This window comes from Corapipo altera, unplaced genomic scaffold (assembly GCF_003945725.1).
Source record: "Corapipo altera isolate COAL_440 unplaced genomic scaffold, ASM394572v1 64, whole genome shotgun sequence".
Taxonomy (NCBI): Eukaryota; Metazoa; Chordata; class Aves; order Passeriformes; family Pipridae; genus Corapipo; species Corapipo altera.
In genome coordinates, this window is record NW_020884893.1 from 4,538,763 (window position 1) to 4,560,180 (window position 21,418).

A 21,418-nucleotide genomic window follows, 5' to 3' on the forward strand; every position below is an offset into this window, starting at 1 on the left:
TAATGTTTAAGATTTCTGTGCTGATAGAGGGCTGGCTCCTAACATTCATTATGACAGGAAAATGCAAATAAGATGCCTCCTCCCCAAAGAGGTGAAGGTCATTATTTAGGCAAGTAAAATTTTGTAAGGATGTTGCTCCCAAAAAGACCACTTTTTCTTGCCAGTTATTCTTTAATTACTGTCTGTCTCCCTCACTGGTACTGAAGGATGGAGGTACAAAAAAAAAGGAATCACAAGGAAGTGAACAAAGGGCAGCAGCAGAGAAAGGGAAAATGTTTAAATGCTTCCCCTTGTTGGCACGAGACTTGCCCTGGAGTCTCTGTTACACCAGAACTCCTCTGAGCAGCATAAAGGGATTGTGAAGGAGAATTTGGGAAGGATTTGTATGATTTACCTTCTTTTTAATTCAATTCTACAAAGGAACAGAGTTTTTCAGGTTAGAGGAACTTGCTGTGGCCCGAGGCAGCTGTTAATGGTTCTGGAGACTGTTGGCCAGTGGAGTATAGACCATTTATTCTTCCCCTGACACACTCTACACCCTTTGAATTTTGTTACAAGATCTGTGCTTTAGTGCTAAGCCTGGCAGAACTTTCCTTTTTTCCTTCTTGTGCTTTTTATGCCTCATATCTATTGCTTCCCTATGCCTTTTAAACCGTGCCTTTTAAACAGTTGTGGGGAATCACCATAACAGTGAATAACTCACAGAAAAATGTTGATTTTAAAATCTTCACAACCTGGCTACAAAGCGTTTAAAATCATCTTGAACGTTTTCAGTAACTGATATCAAGACACTGAAGAAATTCTAGTCATCAGACTGCCAAAGTATTTTCCCTGGCAAAATAAGGATACAATGTGGGAAAGTGGGTCTCATACAGAGAAACAGGCACCAGTCAAGACACAGAAGCTGGTATTTTGACTCCTAAATCAGTTTTTCACCCATTAGATCTCAGATTCTTGGATTAACATATACATTATAGTGTCTCCCAAAACTTTGCACTGGAAATCTGAGGATGTTTTTCTTGTTTCTTCCTGATACCTGTTCTCTGTACGGCAGAAATTTATTTTGTCTACAAGAACCCACTAGATAACTTAGCTTTTATTTGTATTTTCTCACACACTAGACTCAAATTTAGTGTATAGATCTACTCTCAGAACTCTCATTTCTCTCTTGTGTTCAGAAACCCACTCAAATTCTCCAGAAATATTAACTGACTGGCAATTTTGGAGCTTCATCCTTTTATTCGTTAATTTAAGAACTGCAGTTTGCAGCACTTGCAGGAAGATTAATCAGAATTCTAAGGATCAAATTAACTTTTGATCTAAGTAACATCCATTATAATAAATGTAAGCCAAAAATCTCACTGATGGAACTTTAAGGATAAGATTAAGAAACTGATGTAGAATGTCCCATTGAAAAAATAGTTGTAAGAGGAACAGGATCAAAAGGAGGAATGGTGCTATTTGCAAACCAAAAGAAAGAAATTTCCTCAGAGAAACTGCAATCATTTAGTAGATAAAAGTGCTATTACAAGATCCTTTTATCTACAGCAGCACTTCTGTATCACTCTCTTCCTTTTAACCCTTCAAATTGTTAGTCAAGGGATGCAATAATTCCAAGTTATCCCCATTTAAAGTTCCCAATTAAAACTTTACATGATCTCCAAAATACATTCTTTCCTATTAATATTCATAGAGAAGAAATCATTAAAACTTCAAAATTAACTGCCCCAAATTCTTTACACATGTAACACTTCTTGAAACATCTCTAGGTTATAGAGCTTTTTTGGAAAGCCATCTCTGTAACAGAAATCAGAGTGGTCTTTGAAGAACAATTACTCTTGCTCCTTTAATATCTACCACTTCTCATTAAAAGGATTGAAAGACCTTTACATCATTTTATTAGGAAGAGCAGAACTACGTGTTGAACTCCTTCATTAGCTGTGAAAGACTGTTCTAGGTCAGGTCTTTGGTAGAATCCTGTGATATGAGAGGAAAGGATCCTGTTCAAGACAGTCATTCACAGCCTGAGCCCTCAGCCAGAGGAAGGTCAAGAATTCCTGAAACCTGGTTTGTAGCTGCCTCAAAGATCTCTTATGCCAACCCAACTACACCTACACGAATTTCTTTTAATGCAGGAGGGAGAGTGAGCACAGCACTCAAACTTCTGGCTCTCAACCTGCTCCTGTTGACTTTTCTTCACCTGAACAACCCACGAAATTTGAAAAGCCTCTGAAGTCAGTCTTACATTGATTTCACAGGTGACACACATGATTTCACATGTCTGCTCTAAGACAACACCACCACAGTTCAATGGCACATCCACATGTGTTGTACAAGAAGAGAAGAAGCTTTAGGCTTCACCTCTACATCATTAAGGACCACATTTGGAGCAACTCAGCCATGAGGTCTTTTTTTATAAATTAGTAGAGGGGCATTGAATTAAAACATGATCCAGAAGTCTCATTGCCTGTTGAATGGCAGGAAGTACAAAAAGAAAACGTATGCAGTGTTCAGCCCAGCTCAGAGAGGAGGACACAGTTCTTATCAACACACTTACTGAAGTTGTGTGCAACTTTTCGGTCTAACATGATGTGCTGAATCACTGAAGGCTCATTGCCTGAAAACACTGCTGTGTCCTGGATCTGGAACTGTTCACTGAGTCTGGATACATCAATTTTCTTCTTACACGGGTCACGTGATCCCCAGAGAGATTTGTGAATCTAAAAATATAGGAGTGACACAGGGTAAACAGAAAGCCAGAACAGAGGCACTTTGATCCATCCAAACACAGAGAAGGTCATTTTGTGGCACAGTTGTACTTTTATAACTATAGATGTAACACAATGCATAAATATTTTTTTTTCTTTAACAGCCACCATCAGTTTCATCCTCACCTTATCAGAAGGAACAACATCCCAGTGAAAGGCTTTGGTTCTCTTTGCTGCTGGAGAGAGGCTGCAGGGCTGTGGAAGGGCAGGAGGGGCTGGTGGTACCTCGGCCCTACTTATGGGAAGTGGAAGAGATGGTGATGCTGGGGCTGCTTCCCCCTCTGCAGGCTTTGTCTGTGGACTTGGAGACTTGTTCAGACTGGTCCTTGCAGAACTCACACCAAAGTGCAGAGTCTCCTCTTTCTGTTCATTCAGAGGTACAATGAATTCCTCATAATCAGATTCAGGGGAGGTGCATCCTTGAGATTCCTCCTGAGGTGGGGAGGCCCCCTGGCCCAGCTGACAGTACCTTTCTAGGAGAGACACCCATTCATTCTGGAGCTTGCCAACATCCTCTGGCCTGCTGTTTTGGACAGTAAAGGGTATTCGAAACCTGAAATTTAAGAATGTCATATATAAACATGAGGCAGTGTAAATACCATGCTGACTAACACAGCCACAGAAAGTTCTGATTTAAGCAGAATGATGTTCAGCAGCTTTACTTGTCAAAGCAGTCCAATGCTGCTGACTCTGACCTTTTCAGGCAAAGTTAATTGCTTATGTGTCTAAGGTTAGAGAGCTGAAGTTTTGCCATATATTGACTTTATGGTGCAGTTACCTCATAATTCCTCCTCTCCACCTTGGGGGAAGGTGAACAGCTTGTTACACTTTGCTGTGCTTGTTGCACAAGGAGAACCTGCTCACACATCTGTCCTACCAAGCTGAATGTGCATCTCCTCTTCCCTGGCTCCTGACATGACAACTAGACAAGTTGCTGTGGGCAGTGTTTCGGTTTCATGATATGGTACATTTGATTCCTCCTGAAAATCCTCATCAAATCACTGCAGAGCAATGGGAGCGGGAATCTATATCATTCTGATGGCCTCGTTTCTCCAGTATTGTTATTTTATTCTGAAACATTGAGGTCCTCTGCTGCTTGACCTTGTTTTCAGTACTTCTGCGTTAATAAATTATTAATTACCAACTATACTTACAAGTAATTGTGATCTTTGGTCTGAACTGAAAAGGTGCTGCATCCATTCTCCTTGCTGACACTCACATCCCCACCTGACAAATTAATTGTGTTTGCTCCAGGGTCTGCAGTCCTGTTCTTTCCTCCCAGACCTATGCAATATAAACTCAATTCTCCTTCACGTAGTTGCACCAAGTACCTGAAGGACAAGGAATGGACATACAGCTCATTCTTCATTGACTACTTAGTTACACAAGCCTTACTTTTGTTATGGCACTTCCTAAAATCAATAAATCTCCACATTTTTACAGCATCTTCCATGGGACAGGCAAAAAGTATCAATGCTAAAGCATAAAGGCTTTGAGACATTCTTATTTGAGGGCTTCTTATTCTTATCTGACACATAAGTAAACTGACACCAACTCTGAACAGCCTACCATGCCCAATGAGAGCTGAAACAGAGATCTGACCATCAACTAAAAATCACCCAAGCCCTGTTAATTTTTTAGCCACTCTCTGTCCCTCCCACTCCACTTCTTCCTCTTGTTTGTTTGGGAGGGTGGATCACTTGGACTATGAGCTTTTAAAGGAATCCCCTGTGTGACTGAGCAGTGCATAATAAGACAAGGCTTCAGAGCTTCTGTGTCTTCCTGGTTTCACTGCCCCCAAGCTATAAACAAGTCACCAAATTTAGTTCCCAGTCATATAGGCCAATATCCCTCCCTCCCAAAAATCCTGTTACTCCATGGGAACCCAAGCTGGTCCCACAAGTCACTTGGCAGGAAAGGGACAAGGCTCAAGGGTTTCCATCAGAAATGACCGTGCCAAAATTTGGGTAAAACCTATTTAAAGGATAAATTAATCCTGGAAAAACACTGCCTTGACCATACACAGCTTGTGATTCAGCAGAACCTTCTGCTTTAGTCTCCCCTCTGGGATTCTGTTCTGCTGCTCAAAACAAAAGTCCCCCATTCAACAACAGATGAGGTTTTACTGTATGTGGGTTTTATTCTTATTTAAGCATTTGTGGTTTCATTTTTCTTGAGGATTTCTGCCTTTCTTTATCATTCTGACAGTTCTATCAAACCTTCCTTTTCCTCCACTCTCTCTTTAAGGTGTGGCTGGTTGATTAAGGTGTTCTATGAGGAATTTAAATAAGTTTAGCTGCTCCAGAAGAATTAAACATAAAATATAAATTGCATCTATTCCCACATAAACAGTCAAAGTGATAAGAATTGTTTAATGGAGCTGGCAGTTATATTGATCTCTCCTTTCTTTAAGGCAGAGACTTATAGTTTAATCGGATCTCCAGATGCTTCCACCATTATTTACTTTGCCAAAAAAAAAAGCAAAAAAAAAGGAAAAAAGAGAAAGGATTAATATAAAGAAGAAAGCAACAAGGGTTTTGCTTCACAAGATAAATAAAAATCAATTTTTGTTTGTTAACAAACTTGTTAACTGTTGCAAGGTAACAAATCCTGGACACACTTGAGGATAGTGTTTACAAGACATGCAGGCGTAGCCTTTTAAAAACAATTAAAATCATTTTCTGTGAAGGGTGTTGAGATAATTGCTCCATGCAGATAATTACAATGTTAAATTTTTTTCCTTAGTTTTGCTAGACAGATTCCCCCCCCCCCCCCCCCCTTTCTTTCTCTCCTTTGGAAGCATAAGCAACTTCCAGGTATTTTAGGAGCTGGCTCAGGGAAGGGTGGTTTGTCTGCGGAATGGGGAGCAAAGTACGTAAAACCACTGGGGCTGCTTCACTAATCCAGCAACAGAACAAGCAGAAGCAAAAGCTGTGCTGATCTGGGATGGTTTAGGGGCTGAAATGGTGATAACAGCCCATTTCCTACTGGATAATGATTCCTGTCTCCAATCCCACCACCCCATCAGGCCTCCATAGCTGGTGACCCCCTAGGAGGGGAGTTCAGAACATTATGAGAAGGAATTATGAATTTTGGGGCAGCCATTTGGCCAGTGTGAGTCAATGTTCTCTAGAAGGACTCCTATACTTCTCCAGTGTCTCCTTGTCCTTATTACTGAGAATGGAGGGGAAAACAAAGATATAAACATAAAATCCCACCATTAAATCCCTCTGAGCACCATCACCATTACAGATCTGTGTTGCTAATGGACCCAGCAGGCTGCAGCACACACCAGAACTTTGGTTTATTGGGACCACTATTGCACTGAAAGTTTACTTTAATGTTTCCATCTCATGCAGATTTGCCATCCACCTTTTAACTTTCAAAAGCAATTAAATAATTAACTCATTATCAGCAAATTAAACTCTTAATGCATTTATCAGAAATTTTAACAAAATCCACAGCCCAGAGTTCATACTTCACCCATTCAGTGGATGCAAAAGTGTTTTGCTGCAAATCCAGCAGCCCTTCATGTATCACATCCCATTCTGCAGGTCTCCCAGAGCAGGACTCCACTGGTCTCTTGTATGAATTGCTCTGTAAAACTCTACTCAGGAGGTATATTATCTAGATAAAAAGTGGCAGCAGAGAGAGAATATTTCCATGTTAATTCCCTTGAATAAGACATCAATAGTTGGATTTTTCAAGTCCAAAGATGACAGACAACACTCTAAGCTACAGCCAAATACGTAAAACAAATGAACATAAAATAAATAATTTATGCTAAACTGCTTAACTGCAATTTGGCTTTATGCCCAAGATTCTAAACCCATCAGTGTAAGGAGAATACAATTTTGTTTTGGAGGGATTACTGTAAAACTTAACTTTACTTTTTTAACTCATACACAAAGTAATCTAGGACAAAGTGTCTGTTCAGATCAGTTCAAGCCCAAGTAGCACCTGATTGATTAAGCCAGAAACCTCAGGTTTGGCTACAGTGGAAAATATTATGGATTAAGGTGGGTGTGAATTTAAAGAGCTCTTTGTGCTGTACAGGGCCATATCTGATGTTCTTATTACTAAATACATGTTCCTTTTTGAGCTCTTCTGCTTAATAATCTGTTTTGAACAAAATTAGGCTAATCAATCACGAGGTTCTGCTCATCTAGAAGAAAGGTTTCTGCATGTGGGGTGAATCGCTGGGTTTTGCAGGGAATTAATCCTTCTGAGGAAAAAAAGCCCCCTAAGAATGAGTCACAGCAGAAGTTTGGATGCAAATTCTTCCATGAGGTTTAAAGTTTGTACCTCAGTCTAAATTGTGCAGGGTGTATTCAACGACACAAACTCCAAGAGCTGCCCACCCCTGGACACCTGCATTCAGGTGAAAAGCTCGTGACTTGACTTCTCATGTTTCAGTAGAACTCAAAAGGAGCTGAAATCTCAAAGTGAAGCAGCTCATACAAAATCTTGCAGCACTGTATCATTTAATTAAACAATTAGTTGTACCTAGACTTCATTCCTCTGCTAATTGTGTCATTTCAGCTTCTTTTGATGGTGAAAGATTAATTACTAGGTCTTCTTTTCACAGCATCAGGATGACCTTGTTCATTCTTAAAAGCAGGCATTTTAAGAAATACCTTATACAGAGAATAAAAAGTGCTTAGAAAGTTTCAATTAGTATTCAACTGTGCACATCATCAGGGTTTTTTTGCTTGTTTTCATCCACTCTCAGAGGGGTTACATTCCAGGTGTAGTTGCAGAACTGCATCCACTTTCATATCATGTCTTGAGCTGGCTTTATATCTCCAGTCCCAGTGAACTGTGCCCAAATCCTAAGGCCAAACTTTATCTTGAACTCCCGTTCCCTTTGTTCTGAGCACAAACACACACGGAATAAAGACATTTCTCCTTTTTTGCTCGCACAAAGCACAGCATAACAATGATTGGGACCTGCTGGGTACCACCAGCACATCAACTGTTATTTATAGCAATCTGTCCATGGCATTGTAAAAACTTACCTTCCTTTTATCATCAAGAGACACAGCTTCCAGCTCATAATCTTGTCTCCCATGAAACACAATGGTGAAACGCCTCCTTTCAGTGTCTTCACAGGCTTTGACTTGAGAGAAAGGGAACTGTTTCTTAATAATTCCTTTTTCAATGTTAAAAATGGTCCTTGAGTTGAAATCAATCTGGAAGAGAAGATTCTTCATTACTCGACTCCATCGCTTCTTGTCATAGAAAGGCAAAGACAATATCCCAATACCACCATGCAAAGGCATTTAGGGAAAGGAACAGCTCAGAATACATAGGATAAAAAAATGACATTCCATCATCAAGATACCATACAATATTTGTTTTAGTTACAAAACAGATATTCCATGCAGCTGTGTCTCCCTGTCTCTTTTGATGAATATGTATCAATTTATCACTCTGAAACATTACTTCTTTTTAAATTCCCCTTGTCTCATACAACCCAGTGCAGAATCTTCCCATTCAGCAGCAGTGGTAGCAAGAACTAATGGCAGGACCATCTCAGCAGAGGTTCAGTTACTCCTTCAGCCTGTGCCCCAGCACTGAAATGCAGTGAGGGTGGTTATAGCAGCAGCTTCCATGTCAGGAAAAGAGGGGACTGTTGAGGGATTACTTTCTGATATAAATATTACTGTGTTTTGATTTAGATTTTACCTAACACAGAGTTTTTTGTCACAGAATCACAGAATGGTTTGGGTTGGAAGGAGCTTAAAGAACATTCCATTCCACTCCCTGCCATGGGCAGGGACACCTTCCACTTGAACAGGTTGCTCCAAGCCCTGTCCAACCTGGCCTTGGACACTTGAAGGGATGGGGCAGCCACAGCTTCTCTGGGCAACCTGTGCCAGTGCCTCCCCACCTTCTGAGTAAAAAATTTCCTCATTGAGTTTAAAACCATTTCCCCTGTGTTCTCTTACTACCTACCCAGTTAAAAAAATCCCTTCCTCCCTATTTTTACACATATATATGTGTACAAATAGATGGAGTAATAATAGCCGATAAAATTACTTTAGTGCAGTTTCATGGTTATAACAATTAAAAATTGTTTGCTTCAAGATGAGATTCTTCTTCTTCCACTGCCCAATCTACATTTGCAGGGTTAAAAATTTGCATGTGCAGACCATGCCAACCAAATGCCCACACTGTGGCCTTTCCCTGCCTTCTGTTTATAGCTGGAAACCTTCAAAGCAGAACCATTCTCATTATTATCTCTGACTTTTGAAGGCTGCTGTTAACTAGAGAACTGAAATTAAATTACTCCAGATTCCCAGACTGATAACTTCCACATCTACTACAGCTCTCTCAATTTTTTCCATCAGTTTTATGTCTAAAGAAATAATCTTTTAATTCCAAAACATGGTGGATGTTGAGGGAAATAAGGAGATTATACTTTCTACAGTTTAGATGTAGTAAATAAAAAATACCCTCTAGCATATGTGATTTGGACTTGCTAATTTTTAAATTTTGTCAAAATTACAGGAAAACTCAGTGAAATCCAGGTCCCTGGAAACAACATGAATCCTTTGTCCCTGACTTCATGGAATCAAATCATCATCAGGTGTTGCCAACACAAGCTTGCTTTAATATCATGCAAGTCAATAAAGTCTTAAGGGTTCCTGATATCCAAAAAACGATTCACAGGGTAGAGTAACCAGAGACAAACTGCACAGTCTACCAAATGCACATTGAGTATCCCAGGAATGTTTTTTCCCAAGGTTTTAGTGAGTGCAGTGGAAGTGATGTCCTGTCAAAAGGCACAGATATTTAGGTGTGTTTACATCACTTGTATGCATTTACTCTTGGTAGTTAACAAGAACAACTCCCAGGCAGAGCCCATTATCATCCATCACCATGGGACAACTCATGTTTTGCAGTGGTGAAATAACCTCTTAGATCATCACGTCCCCTTCACAGCACTCCCAGGGGCCTCAGTACAGGGAATGTCAGATATTACCCCCAGAATACTTCTGGTGTAAAAAGTAGAGATTTTTTTCACTATCTTACACCTCTCTGATGGGCTGCTGAACCACAAGATTTTTTCAAGCTGTCTCCTAATATTTACCCGGCAACTTAAGCATAATGTATTTTTATATATTGCTCCAAAAGGGACAATCTTTCAAGTTACCTGCAAAATTCGCTTCTGCCACCGATAGTGTTTGTATTTGTAGATAATGAAGTTAAATTGTGATCCAGTTAACAAATCCTGGGAATCCTGAAAAACAGAACAGAAATCAGCAATACATCCAGCACTGGGCTGACGTTTGCCCACCCAAATCCAAACACATTCTCAGGTGAAATTTCCCTCAGTAGACAGTGTTTAAACAGCTCTAGAGGCTCTGGAGAAGAATTCCACATGGAGATGCACAGCAGCATCCTCCTGGCCTTTTTAATCACCTTAACAAAGATAGAGAGAGGCTATTTGCAAGGGCATGGAGTGACAAAGGGGAATGGCTTCATACAGACAGAGAGTGGGGTTAGATGGGATATTGGGAAGAAACTCTTCACTATGAGCATGGTGAGGCCCTGGAACAGAGAAATTGTGGCTGCCCCATCCCTGGAAGTGTTCAAGGCCAGGTTGGAAGGAGTTTGGAGCAACCTGGGATAGTGGAAGGTGTTCTGCCCCTCTTGCAGCATCTACATGGAATATCCATTACATAGGACACAGGTACCATCAGCCATCAGTACATGTCCTATTTTGTTAGAAACTTGAGTGCATGTGTTTGCACAAGCTGGGATTGTACCTTTGAAAACAGCACAGACATGCCCCTAGTGCTCATACACTTGAATATCTTGCAAAAGAGATCAGGGGAGTGACCTTACCTTCTCAGCATACACCTCCTTCTGTGCCAAATGCAAAGCCCCCTCAATGCTCACTTCTTTATTTTTCACCATGTTCATAATTTTGAGGATCTTTTCCTGGCTTAACTGGAAAATAAAAAAGTCAATCAAATGTTTTTAGAGACTGCTTTTTTATGTGAATGTGGAGGACACAGAGGGCTCATGACAGTTACAGCTCCAGTGTCTGCCATAAAATTACAATTTCGTTTATATTTTATGTTCTATCGACAACCTGCCCAGCAAATAGAAACTCCCTTTGAAACCTGGCAAAAGTCCACCAGATAGCAAATACACAGGGGCTTTTACAATTTTAGGGGATGGGGTGGTAATATCTGGAGATAAAACTGCCACGGGGAAACCTTTTTTAGTTAGAGAGTCTGGCAAGAAGTGAAAACATCAATTTTGCATGCTCTCCTGCGTCTTACCCTGAGTGTGAAGTCCTGCATACTAGATAACTTGAAAGAAAAATCAGGAGCATTTTGAAATTTACAGGGTGAAGAGGGGGCAAACTGTTGTTGGTAGCAGGAGGTGCAGCTGTCACATGAACTTAGTGAACCACGTTAACAAGCCGGTGTTACACTTCCCCTTTCTTTTACCAAAACAGCTTCATGTGCTGCCAACCAGCTTGCACACAAATTTCTGTCACTCTTGAGAGAACCAGGTGGGGATTGCAATGGCAAACAGGAATCAAGCAAAGACAAAAGGCAAGTGGAGTCACCGGAGACCCAGAGCTACAGCTGTTACACCACTGGCAAAGCTCTTTCACAGACTTTGTAGCAGGAATAAACCTTCCTTTGAGAGAGACCAAAGAGCTCCCATGTGTGATATCCGTTCTTCAATAGCAGTAGAATAGGGAATTGGAAAGGAATGTGTAGGTTTTACCACCAGAGCCCAGAAACTTGTAGTATTTTATCCAGTAGCTCCACTACTCAATTAGCTACAACATCCAATGTTCCCCTCCCCCGGGAGAACGACTTCACCACCAGGAGAGGAGTTACTGCCGTAAAGTCTTTCTTTCAAATCATCCTTTTCAAACTCTTCCAGGTGGACATCCAGGCAAACAGCCCACCCCAGGCTGTGCAGGAGCAAGAGGAAGGGGCAGGAGGCTTGGGAAGGAGCTGGAGCTCACAAGGCACCTGCCCCTGCTCTGCCTGTGCCTGCATCTCTCCACAGATAGAGCACCCTCTGCTAAACAGCCCTGCAGCACAAGGTCCTCTCAGAATCACAGAATCATCGAGGTTGGGAAACACCTCCAAGGTCATCACCCAACCTGTGACCCAGCCCCATCTTGTCACCCAGACCACAGCACTGAGTTCCACGTCCAGTTGTTCCTTGGACACCTCCAGGGATGTGTTTCTTGAACGCCTCCACCCATCCAAGCACCACAGCCACCTGACACAGGTCTGATGGGGCACATAAAAACAACCAGTCCCACCACAGAGGTGGTAAATCCACATGTTCTCTCCCTTTATTTAAACCACACCACACCAACCACACTTCAACCTACCAGATTTCTAAACCAGTGTCTGACCGACAGACACACTGTTTTTACAGCCCACAAATAAAACTGTGGGTAAAAGTAATGTTTTGGTTTTAAAGCCTCGGAATTTTCAATGCTAATATAAAGGTAACTTATGGCATAGCTCCTAGCTGCCAACAGTAATGTGAACAGTGAGGGAAGCAGGAAAACAGCCTGATAATTCATTCACACTTGCAGAGGCGCAGGAGTTTCCTACAATGACCTCCACACTCAGTATTTGAATTTTAAACGGCCATATATTTACAACGTCACATGCACTGTGTAGGATTAGATCTTAACAAGATAATTCCCCACTGAACAGGCTCTGGGTGAGTAAACAAGAGTATGGATATATTTGGATTGAAAAATATAGTTTCCTTAAGGCTAAGCTCTGCCAGCTTTAAAATGCAAGATCCTATTTATTCAGGATAGCAGCTCTTGAGAGGAAGTTGTAGAGTATTTTTGCCTGTTAGGCCTTTTTACATGGAGAAGGGTTCAAAGATTTTTGCAGCAGGATGACCATTTTTTTCAAATTTAATTTTTAATACATTTTTTCTTTTAAAGTAATTGCAGAAAAGAAGGCACCTTTGGCTCTGTGTAGTACTCAACTATTCATTCTTCTTACCTTCACTGAGGTCTCCTTTAGACTAGAATAAAATTCTGCCCAAGACATGAAAGCAACAGGGAACACCTCTTAATTTGCTTGATAATGTGTGAAGAAAACAATGTTTACAGGAGAGAAACAAATAATTCTATGTATTTCAAATTCAGAGAGTTTAGTTAGGAACTTAGACCACTGACAGAGTCCCTTCCCCAGAGAGCACACAAGGCAGTGCTTGGGGGAGGTTATTTTTAACAGCACTCTGTTGTTTTACTACCTCAGTTAACTCTCTCTCTCTCTCTGCACATCTGTAAGCAGGAGGGAAACATTTCAAAAGACAAGAGAGGCAAAAAAGGCACTTTTCAACTTGTGAGAACTGTCAAAATTATTTGTCAGAAGTCTGTTTGGCTCACTTAGGTTTTTGACAGCCACACGTTAACATGGTATTTTCACTTGCAAACAAGACTTGAGTAACAGATCCTGACCTTTATCACTGTGTATTTGTAGGGCTTTTCTCTCAGCATGACACGATTTTTGTAGTGTTTATTCTCGTGTTTGTTTTGCTTATATTTTTTCTTAAAAGGAAAAAAATTTTGTCATAATATCCACCAAAATGCCACTAAGTCAGTCTATGCTATGTTACCTGATAGAAGGTGACTGGGGCACCCAAGCAGAATGTTTTTATACAAGGCTGGATCATAAAACTTAGAAAAAAATTAAATGCTTCTATTATAAAGCAGGCACATTAAGGAAATACATGAGATTGTGTTAATAATGCATTCATTTACCTGCCAGGTTAAAGCAGCTTGTTTAACACAGATTAAATTTTCATCACCCACCCAAAATTCAGCACAGCCACGTAATTGATTTGAAAGAAAAATCAACATTCACAATTGAAGGAAGAGTGTGAGGCTCCAGACATTCTCTGGAACAAGAGGTGAGGTTTTTATATTTTTGGCCTAGGCATGGTATAAAATGTGTTTAACGGTGAGACAGAAGATTTCTGGCTTATTCTTGGGCAGCTGCCAACACAGCACTGCACATGAGCCCTTCCAGGGTTTCCTACCTCTCTCCATTTACCCAGCACAGTCTCACTGCAGCCCTCAGAGGACCTCCTGGAAGGTTCTGCCTGTAGTCTCCACATCATGGAAACATCACTGTAATGACTCCACAAAGGTCCCCTGACCTTCCTGGGACTAAATCAAGAAAGAAGGGTTAAAGCCACATCATCTGAGCCATCCACAGTTGATTGAGCAAGGCAGTGGAAGGCACACAGGATATGGGTAACTGCTCAAGGATAGCACAGCAAACATGTTCCTCTGCCTTTTGTTTCTGACTCTCAGCCTGTAATACACACTGGTTCACACCCCCCAGGCAGCCACAGGATGGCTGTGAACTCCTGTGCACTCACCTGAGACACCTGGGCTCCTCCAGGGGAGGCAATTCAACCTGCCTTGATATCTGGCAACTCTTTCCCTTCGCTACCTGCAGAGGAATTTGAGCTACATGGCTTTTACTCTGCTTATCCTTATTCTGTGGACCATCCTGCCTGAATCATCATAACACGACAGCAGTCTAATGCAAAAATACTCCTGGAATGTGTGCACGTGCACACCCAGAACCATGGCTGTCAGTGAGCCCTGCACAGGATCACAATCATTGCAAACACTGGCACAACTCACTGAGACATTATTTCAGCTTCACTTAGGAGAAGATCATAGCTAATGTGCACCCAGCTCTATCATTTCCTGTGACAACAAAACCAAGCCATGCAGAAATCCTGCTCCCTGTGCAAATGAGGAGTGATTTTTATTCAAGTCTAGTGAAGCTTTTCGCTGTTAAGGATTCCTTACACTTGTCCTTGTTAAACATTAACAGTGTTGAACATCCTCATCTGATCGCTGCAAGGAGCAAGAGACACAGCAGCTCCCAGCTGTGCAGGGCCCAGAAGGGAGGGCTGGGCTGAGGGAGCCTGTTCCTCACACTCTGTGCTCCACAGCATCTCCCTTTTAGCCCCTCTAGGGTCAGTGCTCCACAGGGGCTCAATACAAGAGAAAAAGGTCAAGTAGTGGCTACATGTTGCTTTACAGAGATCTCATCAACTTCTGGGCATCAATCTGAATGCTAGTGTTGTCCACACAGCAAGAAATATCCTGGATTAACATACACACATCTTTTAGCCAGCACCAGGTCATGTTTTCACTCATTTTGGAGTCTGTTTTTTTAGTACAGCTTTCAATAATAGAAGATTTTGGTTTCTATCCAGAACAGCAGGATAAAATGTCTTTGAGGTAAAGCCTTCTGAGGATTTTCTGTTGACTCAGTGCCTCCCAGCTACAGTGCACAACACTTTCTGCAAAGCAAGTAGAGTAGAGAAGCTTAAAGGTAAGAGTTGGGATGTAATGCAGTGATTGACCTGTGATGAAATTTAGAGCAGTTACTTCCTTTTCCAAGCTGTGTTTTCAAATAAAACACTTTTTATTTTTCGTTAAATCAAAGGCTTACTTTACAATGGATTATGCTGAACTCACTCTACCTGCATGTTGAACATGTCATTTAAGAGATTTTAACGGCAGTGGACACAACTTGGATTGTCTTAAAGTTCCAGTTTGGTGTTATCAACTTTCATCTCCTAATATATTCACTTTCATCAGGTTTGAACTTGGCTCAGAGTGCACTAACTGCTCCCATTTGTTTACAGGGGAGTGGCTGTTTCCTATGACTGGGTATCTGAAAGGCCTTCACTTGCCATTTACATGAAATATCAATACAGGTGACTGATGTGATATTTTGATGTGGCAATACCATCTTTTGTAGCCAGTCCTAGAGACAGACTAATATTATTTGTCAAACAGAGCTGCTATTCGTCACATAAATTATCCATCTGTAATAATATTTTGCATTATTTGTTCAGGTCTATATCTGGCTGAATAATATCTGTCAACATTTATCCAAAGAAGAAGGTATTCATCAAACAGTAGCTTGATTTCCTTGAAAACATTGGAAATTCTATCCCTTTCAGTAGGAGCTGGAGGAGTCTGAAGATATTTTGTTGTAATTCATTTCTTATTGGTATAAATGTATAGAGTGATCAATTATAACAACAAAGAAATCTCAAAGAGTTACTCCCAAAAATATTTAGGAACTTAAAATGTAAACTGGTGCCCAGTGACACGTGCATAGCACAGTGTGCAATATCAACTACTTCATCTATTTTTAGTATTGAGAATATCACCATATTGAAGAATCTCAAAGCCTTAACATTTCCCCCTGAAAAACTGGCATTTTATAGGTCTCACATGAAGCAAACACTTCAGATTCTCCCTCGATCACCACTTAACAGACCAGCATGGACCCTCCTGCTCCAGCAGCGCTGAGAACTCGTCAGGAAATGACACTCAGAAAGTAATTACTGGAGTTTCACTGTGGAAACTCAATAGATAAATTGAGTGGTGTTGCACGGGAGACTGACTCTGCTTTGTACTACTCAGTTTTTCATTAGTGATCCAGTGGTTGGCTAGAGATTTTGGCTGTTAAATTCACCGGCTTTGACACAAAGGTGGACAAGAACTGCAGATGGGTTGAGAGGGGGATTCAAATACAAAACAGCCTTGACAAATGAGAGAAGCAATAATATATAATTCAGCAAGCAGGGGGGAAAAAAAATCCTGATGTTCAGCAGGAATTACCAGCTTCACAAGCCCTGGCTGAAGCACATGTTTTCTGCAGAAAAAGACACAGAAGTTAGAGCAGCTTGCAGAGTGACACCAGTTACAAACGTCCTGCTGTTGGAATAAAAGGGAATATTCCTCAGCGAGGTTCCAGGCAGTGGCACAGCCAAAACAGCAATCATCCTGCAGCACTCAGCACTGAGAAAGGGTTCGGCTGGAATAGGATGTGAAGTTTTCCATGCCCCTGGAAAAGAGCTGGAGGAGTCCAGCTCGGGACAATGAGAATAATCAGAGCTTTGGAAAAACGTGATTTGCAACTGAAAAGAGGAAGGATTGGATTTCAGAGCCCAGAGAATTCTGGGGCAGGCACAGCCTGCAGGTACACAAACAGCTGCTGCAAAAAGGAAAGGAGCAGGTTGCTGCCTGTGTGGTGGGATGAGAGGAAATACGATTTAAATTACAGCAAAAAAGGTTTGGAAAACTGTAAGGATAACACTGAGTTGTCCAGGGGAAACTGTGCAATCTCCCACTGCTAAGCATCTTTAAGAAGAAATAAACAAAAAGATTTATGGACACTGTGGGGTGCAAAAGCCTTGGATGGTGCTTTGATAGATGCCTTACCGGCTTTGTGCCAAACCCAACCTCCTCCTCCTTTGAACCACCGTTTCCACAGTTGTTTTGCACTTTATTCAGTCCAAGCCTGAGTGAGAAGAACAGGTGGTTTCACTCCTTTTCAAAGTGTCCCTTTTAGGGGAAAGTGGCAGTCAGAGATTTGAAAGCTTTTAGAAAACTTCACCCAGGCTATGAGTGTTTATTTCCAATGCAAAGATGGTCCCTGGAAAACCCTCCTTCATGTTAGGCAAGTGCAATTTTAAAGAAAGATTTTCAAAAGCCTTCAGGGACAGTTTTACACTGAGTACATTCAGTGCAAGAGTAAAACTCCCATTGATTTCAGTATCCTTCCCCCATAGAAACACACAGTATGTCCTGAATATTTTAAATTATACTTGATTTCAAAACAATACTTAAGTGTGAACTTACCTAGCAATTTCTTCGTGTATTGAGGTATAATTTAAATGCTGTAATACAAAATACACTGAAATAGAATAAAGAAGGTGGCTCGCATAGAAATACTTCAGTTAGTTACTAAAATAATAATGTTCTATGCCTTTAGCTACAGTAATTAAAATAATCCACAGTGATAAGAACTATTGAGGATTATCATATTTGCTTATTAGCATGGTAATCAAATTAATCTTGGACTATTTAACAGCAACATCTAGTCATTTTGGAGGAAAACATGCATCTTTCTGCTCACGGGCTTTCAATCTCATTTTGTGCCCTAATGTCTCGTAAAAGAAAGATTCATATCAAGCAAGAACAGGGTTGCTAAAATTATTAAATGCTGAACAAGACTCATTTCATTATACTCGAGGTTTATTAGATCATTTTAGTTAACACCTGCTAAGCAAAGAGTATGAAGTGCAACACAGAGAATGTAACACTGATTTCATGCACGTTTAACTGAGGATCCAGGGTCTCCATGAATTTTACATTAATTAGGCGGAACATTTAATGAACAAACCTTTCATTATGCTCTGATCAAAACACAGTCTGAGAGCTCATGGAAAATCCCCAAAGAGCATCCACCTGCTCGTGTATAATTTCTGACCCAACTTTTTCTTTTCCCTGGATTCTGATTTTTTAATAAATCATCCAAGTAAAATAGGATGATTTAGGTAAAAGTGGGCTATTTCTCTTTCTCAATCTCCAACAGATTTAGCAGAGTATGATCCTTGTCTGTATAAATGTTATGTTCTGAATACTTGCCTACAAAAGGACACTACATTTTCCAAATAGGGTCAGATTCCTCAGGAACAGTTCTCTGGACATCTATTTAAGATGAGTTTTAAAGTCCTTTCTTAAACTCAGGGAATAATTTCTATTAAAAAAAAAAAGTTGGCAATATCCATTGTGCTCCGAGTTTCAGGAACTTGGACAATGCTGAGGATGAAACAGGACAGATGGAGTTCCAAATGGCTCAGTGGCAGGAAATTTAACTGAGGGGCTTCACCTTTGCCTGAGGAGGACATGCCTCAGGATGTGCTTTATCCCTGTCCCACAGGCATTTCTTACCCTCTGTTTACTGGGCTACTTCCTGCTAAGCGGCAAACATGAAAATTCAGAGCAGCCTTCCTGGGCCTTGCAATGTAAAAGAGACACATTCCCAAGTTTTGAGGTGTTTTTAGATGGATCAAGGAAAAGTGAGCTCTGATTCCCACACAGAATGCTCATACTGATGTTTTAGCCTGACTCCAAGTGATCCTGGCTTTAAGGACAGGTGCAGCCTCAAAGGGACATGCACTGACAGAGCACTTCTCACCCTTTTCTCACTGCAGAACCCACAGAGAGCCAGGAGGACCAAGGGAGCTGAACTGTCTCAAGTCCTAGACACTGGTTTACGTTTGACATTAACTGCAAGGAGCAGATTCTGGACAGTCAAAACATCAGAAGCCCCAAGAGATCAGCAAAGCATCACATTTCTGGTTTGGAGTCCTTCAAAAATAGCCCATCTCAAAGGCTGCAAAAGCTGCTCCCAAGGCTGGGCACATGTTCATGAATATCCATATCTGAAGATATGAGATCATTTGGCCTTATTTAAATGGAATTGATCCCTTGGTAAGGATACAGTGAAAATCTGCTTTAAGGTACCTTGGAAGAGATCAGGGAAATAAAAATTGGGGAGAAAAAAAAAAATCAATCACTTAAGAGAGGTGGCCTTTAACAAAAAGTCTAACGAAAATTGTAGGGGAAAGTCATAGGGATAAAGTACTTTAAAGTAGCTGATTAAAGTAAGGCAAGGTGGAAAGCAAAAGATCTGACAGCCATTCCACCTTGCACCTTGATCTTCCCAGCTCTCAGAAGACTTACATGAAAAACCTCAGAAAGACATACAGTCGAGTTCTGAAAGGAGTCCACAAAAAGTTTAAAACACACATTTTTCTCAGACACAGTTTAGTTTTGCAAATGTTTTAGTGATTGTACAACCTGAGCTTTGTACATGTGCTTTATTGCAGGCTTTGGGGAGTAAAAGAGAGTGAGAAGTGGCACCATCTGGTTGTGGTTTCCTGTTTCCAGATTCTCATTCATGTAAAGCCCTTTCTGGTAGCAAACATTTGGTTATTTCCACATCTGTGCTGTCCCCAACCTCCCCTGCAGTACCTGAGGTAAGAAATAAGAGCAATGATTCATCGCTGCCACTCGTGCCTGTGTGTTGGTGCCAAGCAATGAACACACACGTTTCAGATAACAAAGAAAGGGAAAACACTCCCAGGCTGGATTTTTGCCTTTCCAACCCCATTGTCATCAACAGCTTCTCCAAATAGATCCCAGCACCTCAGGACACTGAACAGAACCAGATGGGACCTGCAATTTTATAACACTTTAGGTATTGTTACTTGAGGTGCAGCAATTCACTTCTGTCAGGCTCAAGGACTCAGTGTTTGGATCACCTGTTACACTGCCCTGCACAAACCTTCCAAGGCCAAGGAGGCTGATGTTGTGTGGAGGTAACCAAAGGCAGACACCTGTCCCTTCCTCCTCCTTGACAAACCAAAGAGCAATAAACAGGAGAAACTTATTTTCTCCCTTCAACTTCTTTGGATTTGTCCAAAGTCTTGCCTAGAAAATCTGTTCAATGGACATCCCATACTCAGGGAGAAGGGGAATCATGCAAACAGGGCTGGATCCTCCCCAGTCCCCCTTGGTGGCTGCCCAGGATAACTCAGACCCTTCTATCACCTTCTCAGCCCATGTACATCACAATCATCCTTTCTCCTAACTGCTCTTTGCTCCAGGACACACACCAGGGAGCCTCTGCAAATACATCCCATCAGCTGTCCTGGTTAGACTTAGAGAGGAGTTTTCCACTGCTCAATTCTCCAGATAACAGACTTCCAAACACCCAAGTATTGAAACAGGTAGAATGCTACAAGACTGTATCTGGCAGGCACTCAGACAAATCCAATAGTGCTGCAAGCTGATGTATATTCAATTCTGGCATATCAATCACTTCAGATTCCACTGTGATTGTCAAAAGACTGTTTTTGCCTATAATATAAACCACTTTTTTCTCCCCTCCAATTACTTTATGGAAATTTTTAGCACAGATAATACATAATATTAATAAATCCTCTCTAGCATGGCAATAGGAAGACTGATTTTATCTCTTTGTCCCTCTTCTTGTATCAGGAAAACCTCACAAGTTTCAACTTTCTTAAGAATAAAGCACAGAAAAATATTGTCTCATACACATCTTCTGCAAACACTTTCTGAAATATTCCACCAGTCTGAGCTCACATCACATAATAATCAATTACATCAAACAATCTACTGCAAATTCCTTGCCAGTAAAGTACAAAGTCATTTTCAGGTTCTGAAATGCCTTCTCCAGTTATACACAACAAATAGCACTCTCACACAAGCCATAACAATTTCTGCCTTTACCTGTGAAAAAGTGTCTTGTGTTCTTGTATTATCCATGTCTGTGAAAATTCTATTTGTTTCATCAGTATCTTACAGGGTTGCAAAGTACAGTTTATTCATGAATCACACCTGCTTTTCCACACCGCGCTGTTCGTTCTCTCTCCCTGCTTCTCTCTCTTATGAAATCTTGCAGCCAATGGCTTTTATTAAGTGTTACTTCCTTTTATGCTGAGAACTGAAAGAAACAATAATGATGCTTTGCTTCCTCATGGCAGCTCTGTGAAAAGACAAAAAAAATGTACAAGTTGTTTGTTTGCTTTTCCTGAACCGATATTTATGTACTAGGGACTTCCTGAAATCACCAAGCCATGAATATTGAAAATTTGATTTATTACTGTACATTGCATCTATCAGAACACCCAACACGTTAATTGCCCAAACAAATTTTGTGCTAAATGTAATGAAGTTTGCCTGAGGAACTGCAAATACAGTGCTCAGTTTT

General features: G+C 40.9%; 1 protein-coding gene across 1 annotated transcript in view; it reads right to left on the reverse strand.

The window, feature by feature from the left end:
* The window catches only part of LOC113948498 (formin-like protein 13), a 35,025-nt gene extending 13,965 nt beyond the window's left edge, over window positions 1-21,060 (reverse strand). Inside the window, exons 1-8 of the mRNA XM_027646154.1 lie at window positions 20,938-21,060; window positions 10,623-10,727; window positions 9,928-10,014; window positions 7,787-7,960; window positions 6,247-6,395; window positions 3,923-4,099; window positions 2,895-3,321; window positions 2,558-2,720 (exon numbers count right to left, since the gene is read on the reverse strand). Of these exons, the coding sequence (XP_027501955.1) occupies window positions 2,558-2,720; window positions 2,895-3,321; window positions 3,923-4,099; window positions 6,247-6,395; window positions 7,787-7,960; window positions 9,928-10,014; window positions 10,623-10,727; window positions 20,938-20,973 (1,318 nt within the window). The 5' untranslated portion in view covers window positions 20,974-21,060. The remainder of the gene's footprint in view (window positions 1-2,557; window positions 2,721-2,894; window positions 3,322-3,922; window positions 4,100-6,246; window positions 6,396-7,786; window positions 7,961-9,927; window positions 10,015-10,622; window positions 10,728-20,937) is intronic.
* Between the last annotated feature and the right edge of the window lie 358 nt (window positions 21,061-21,418).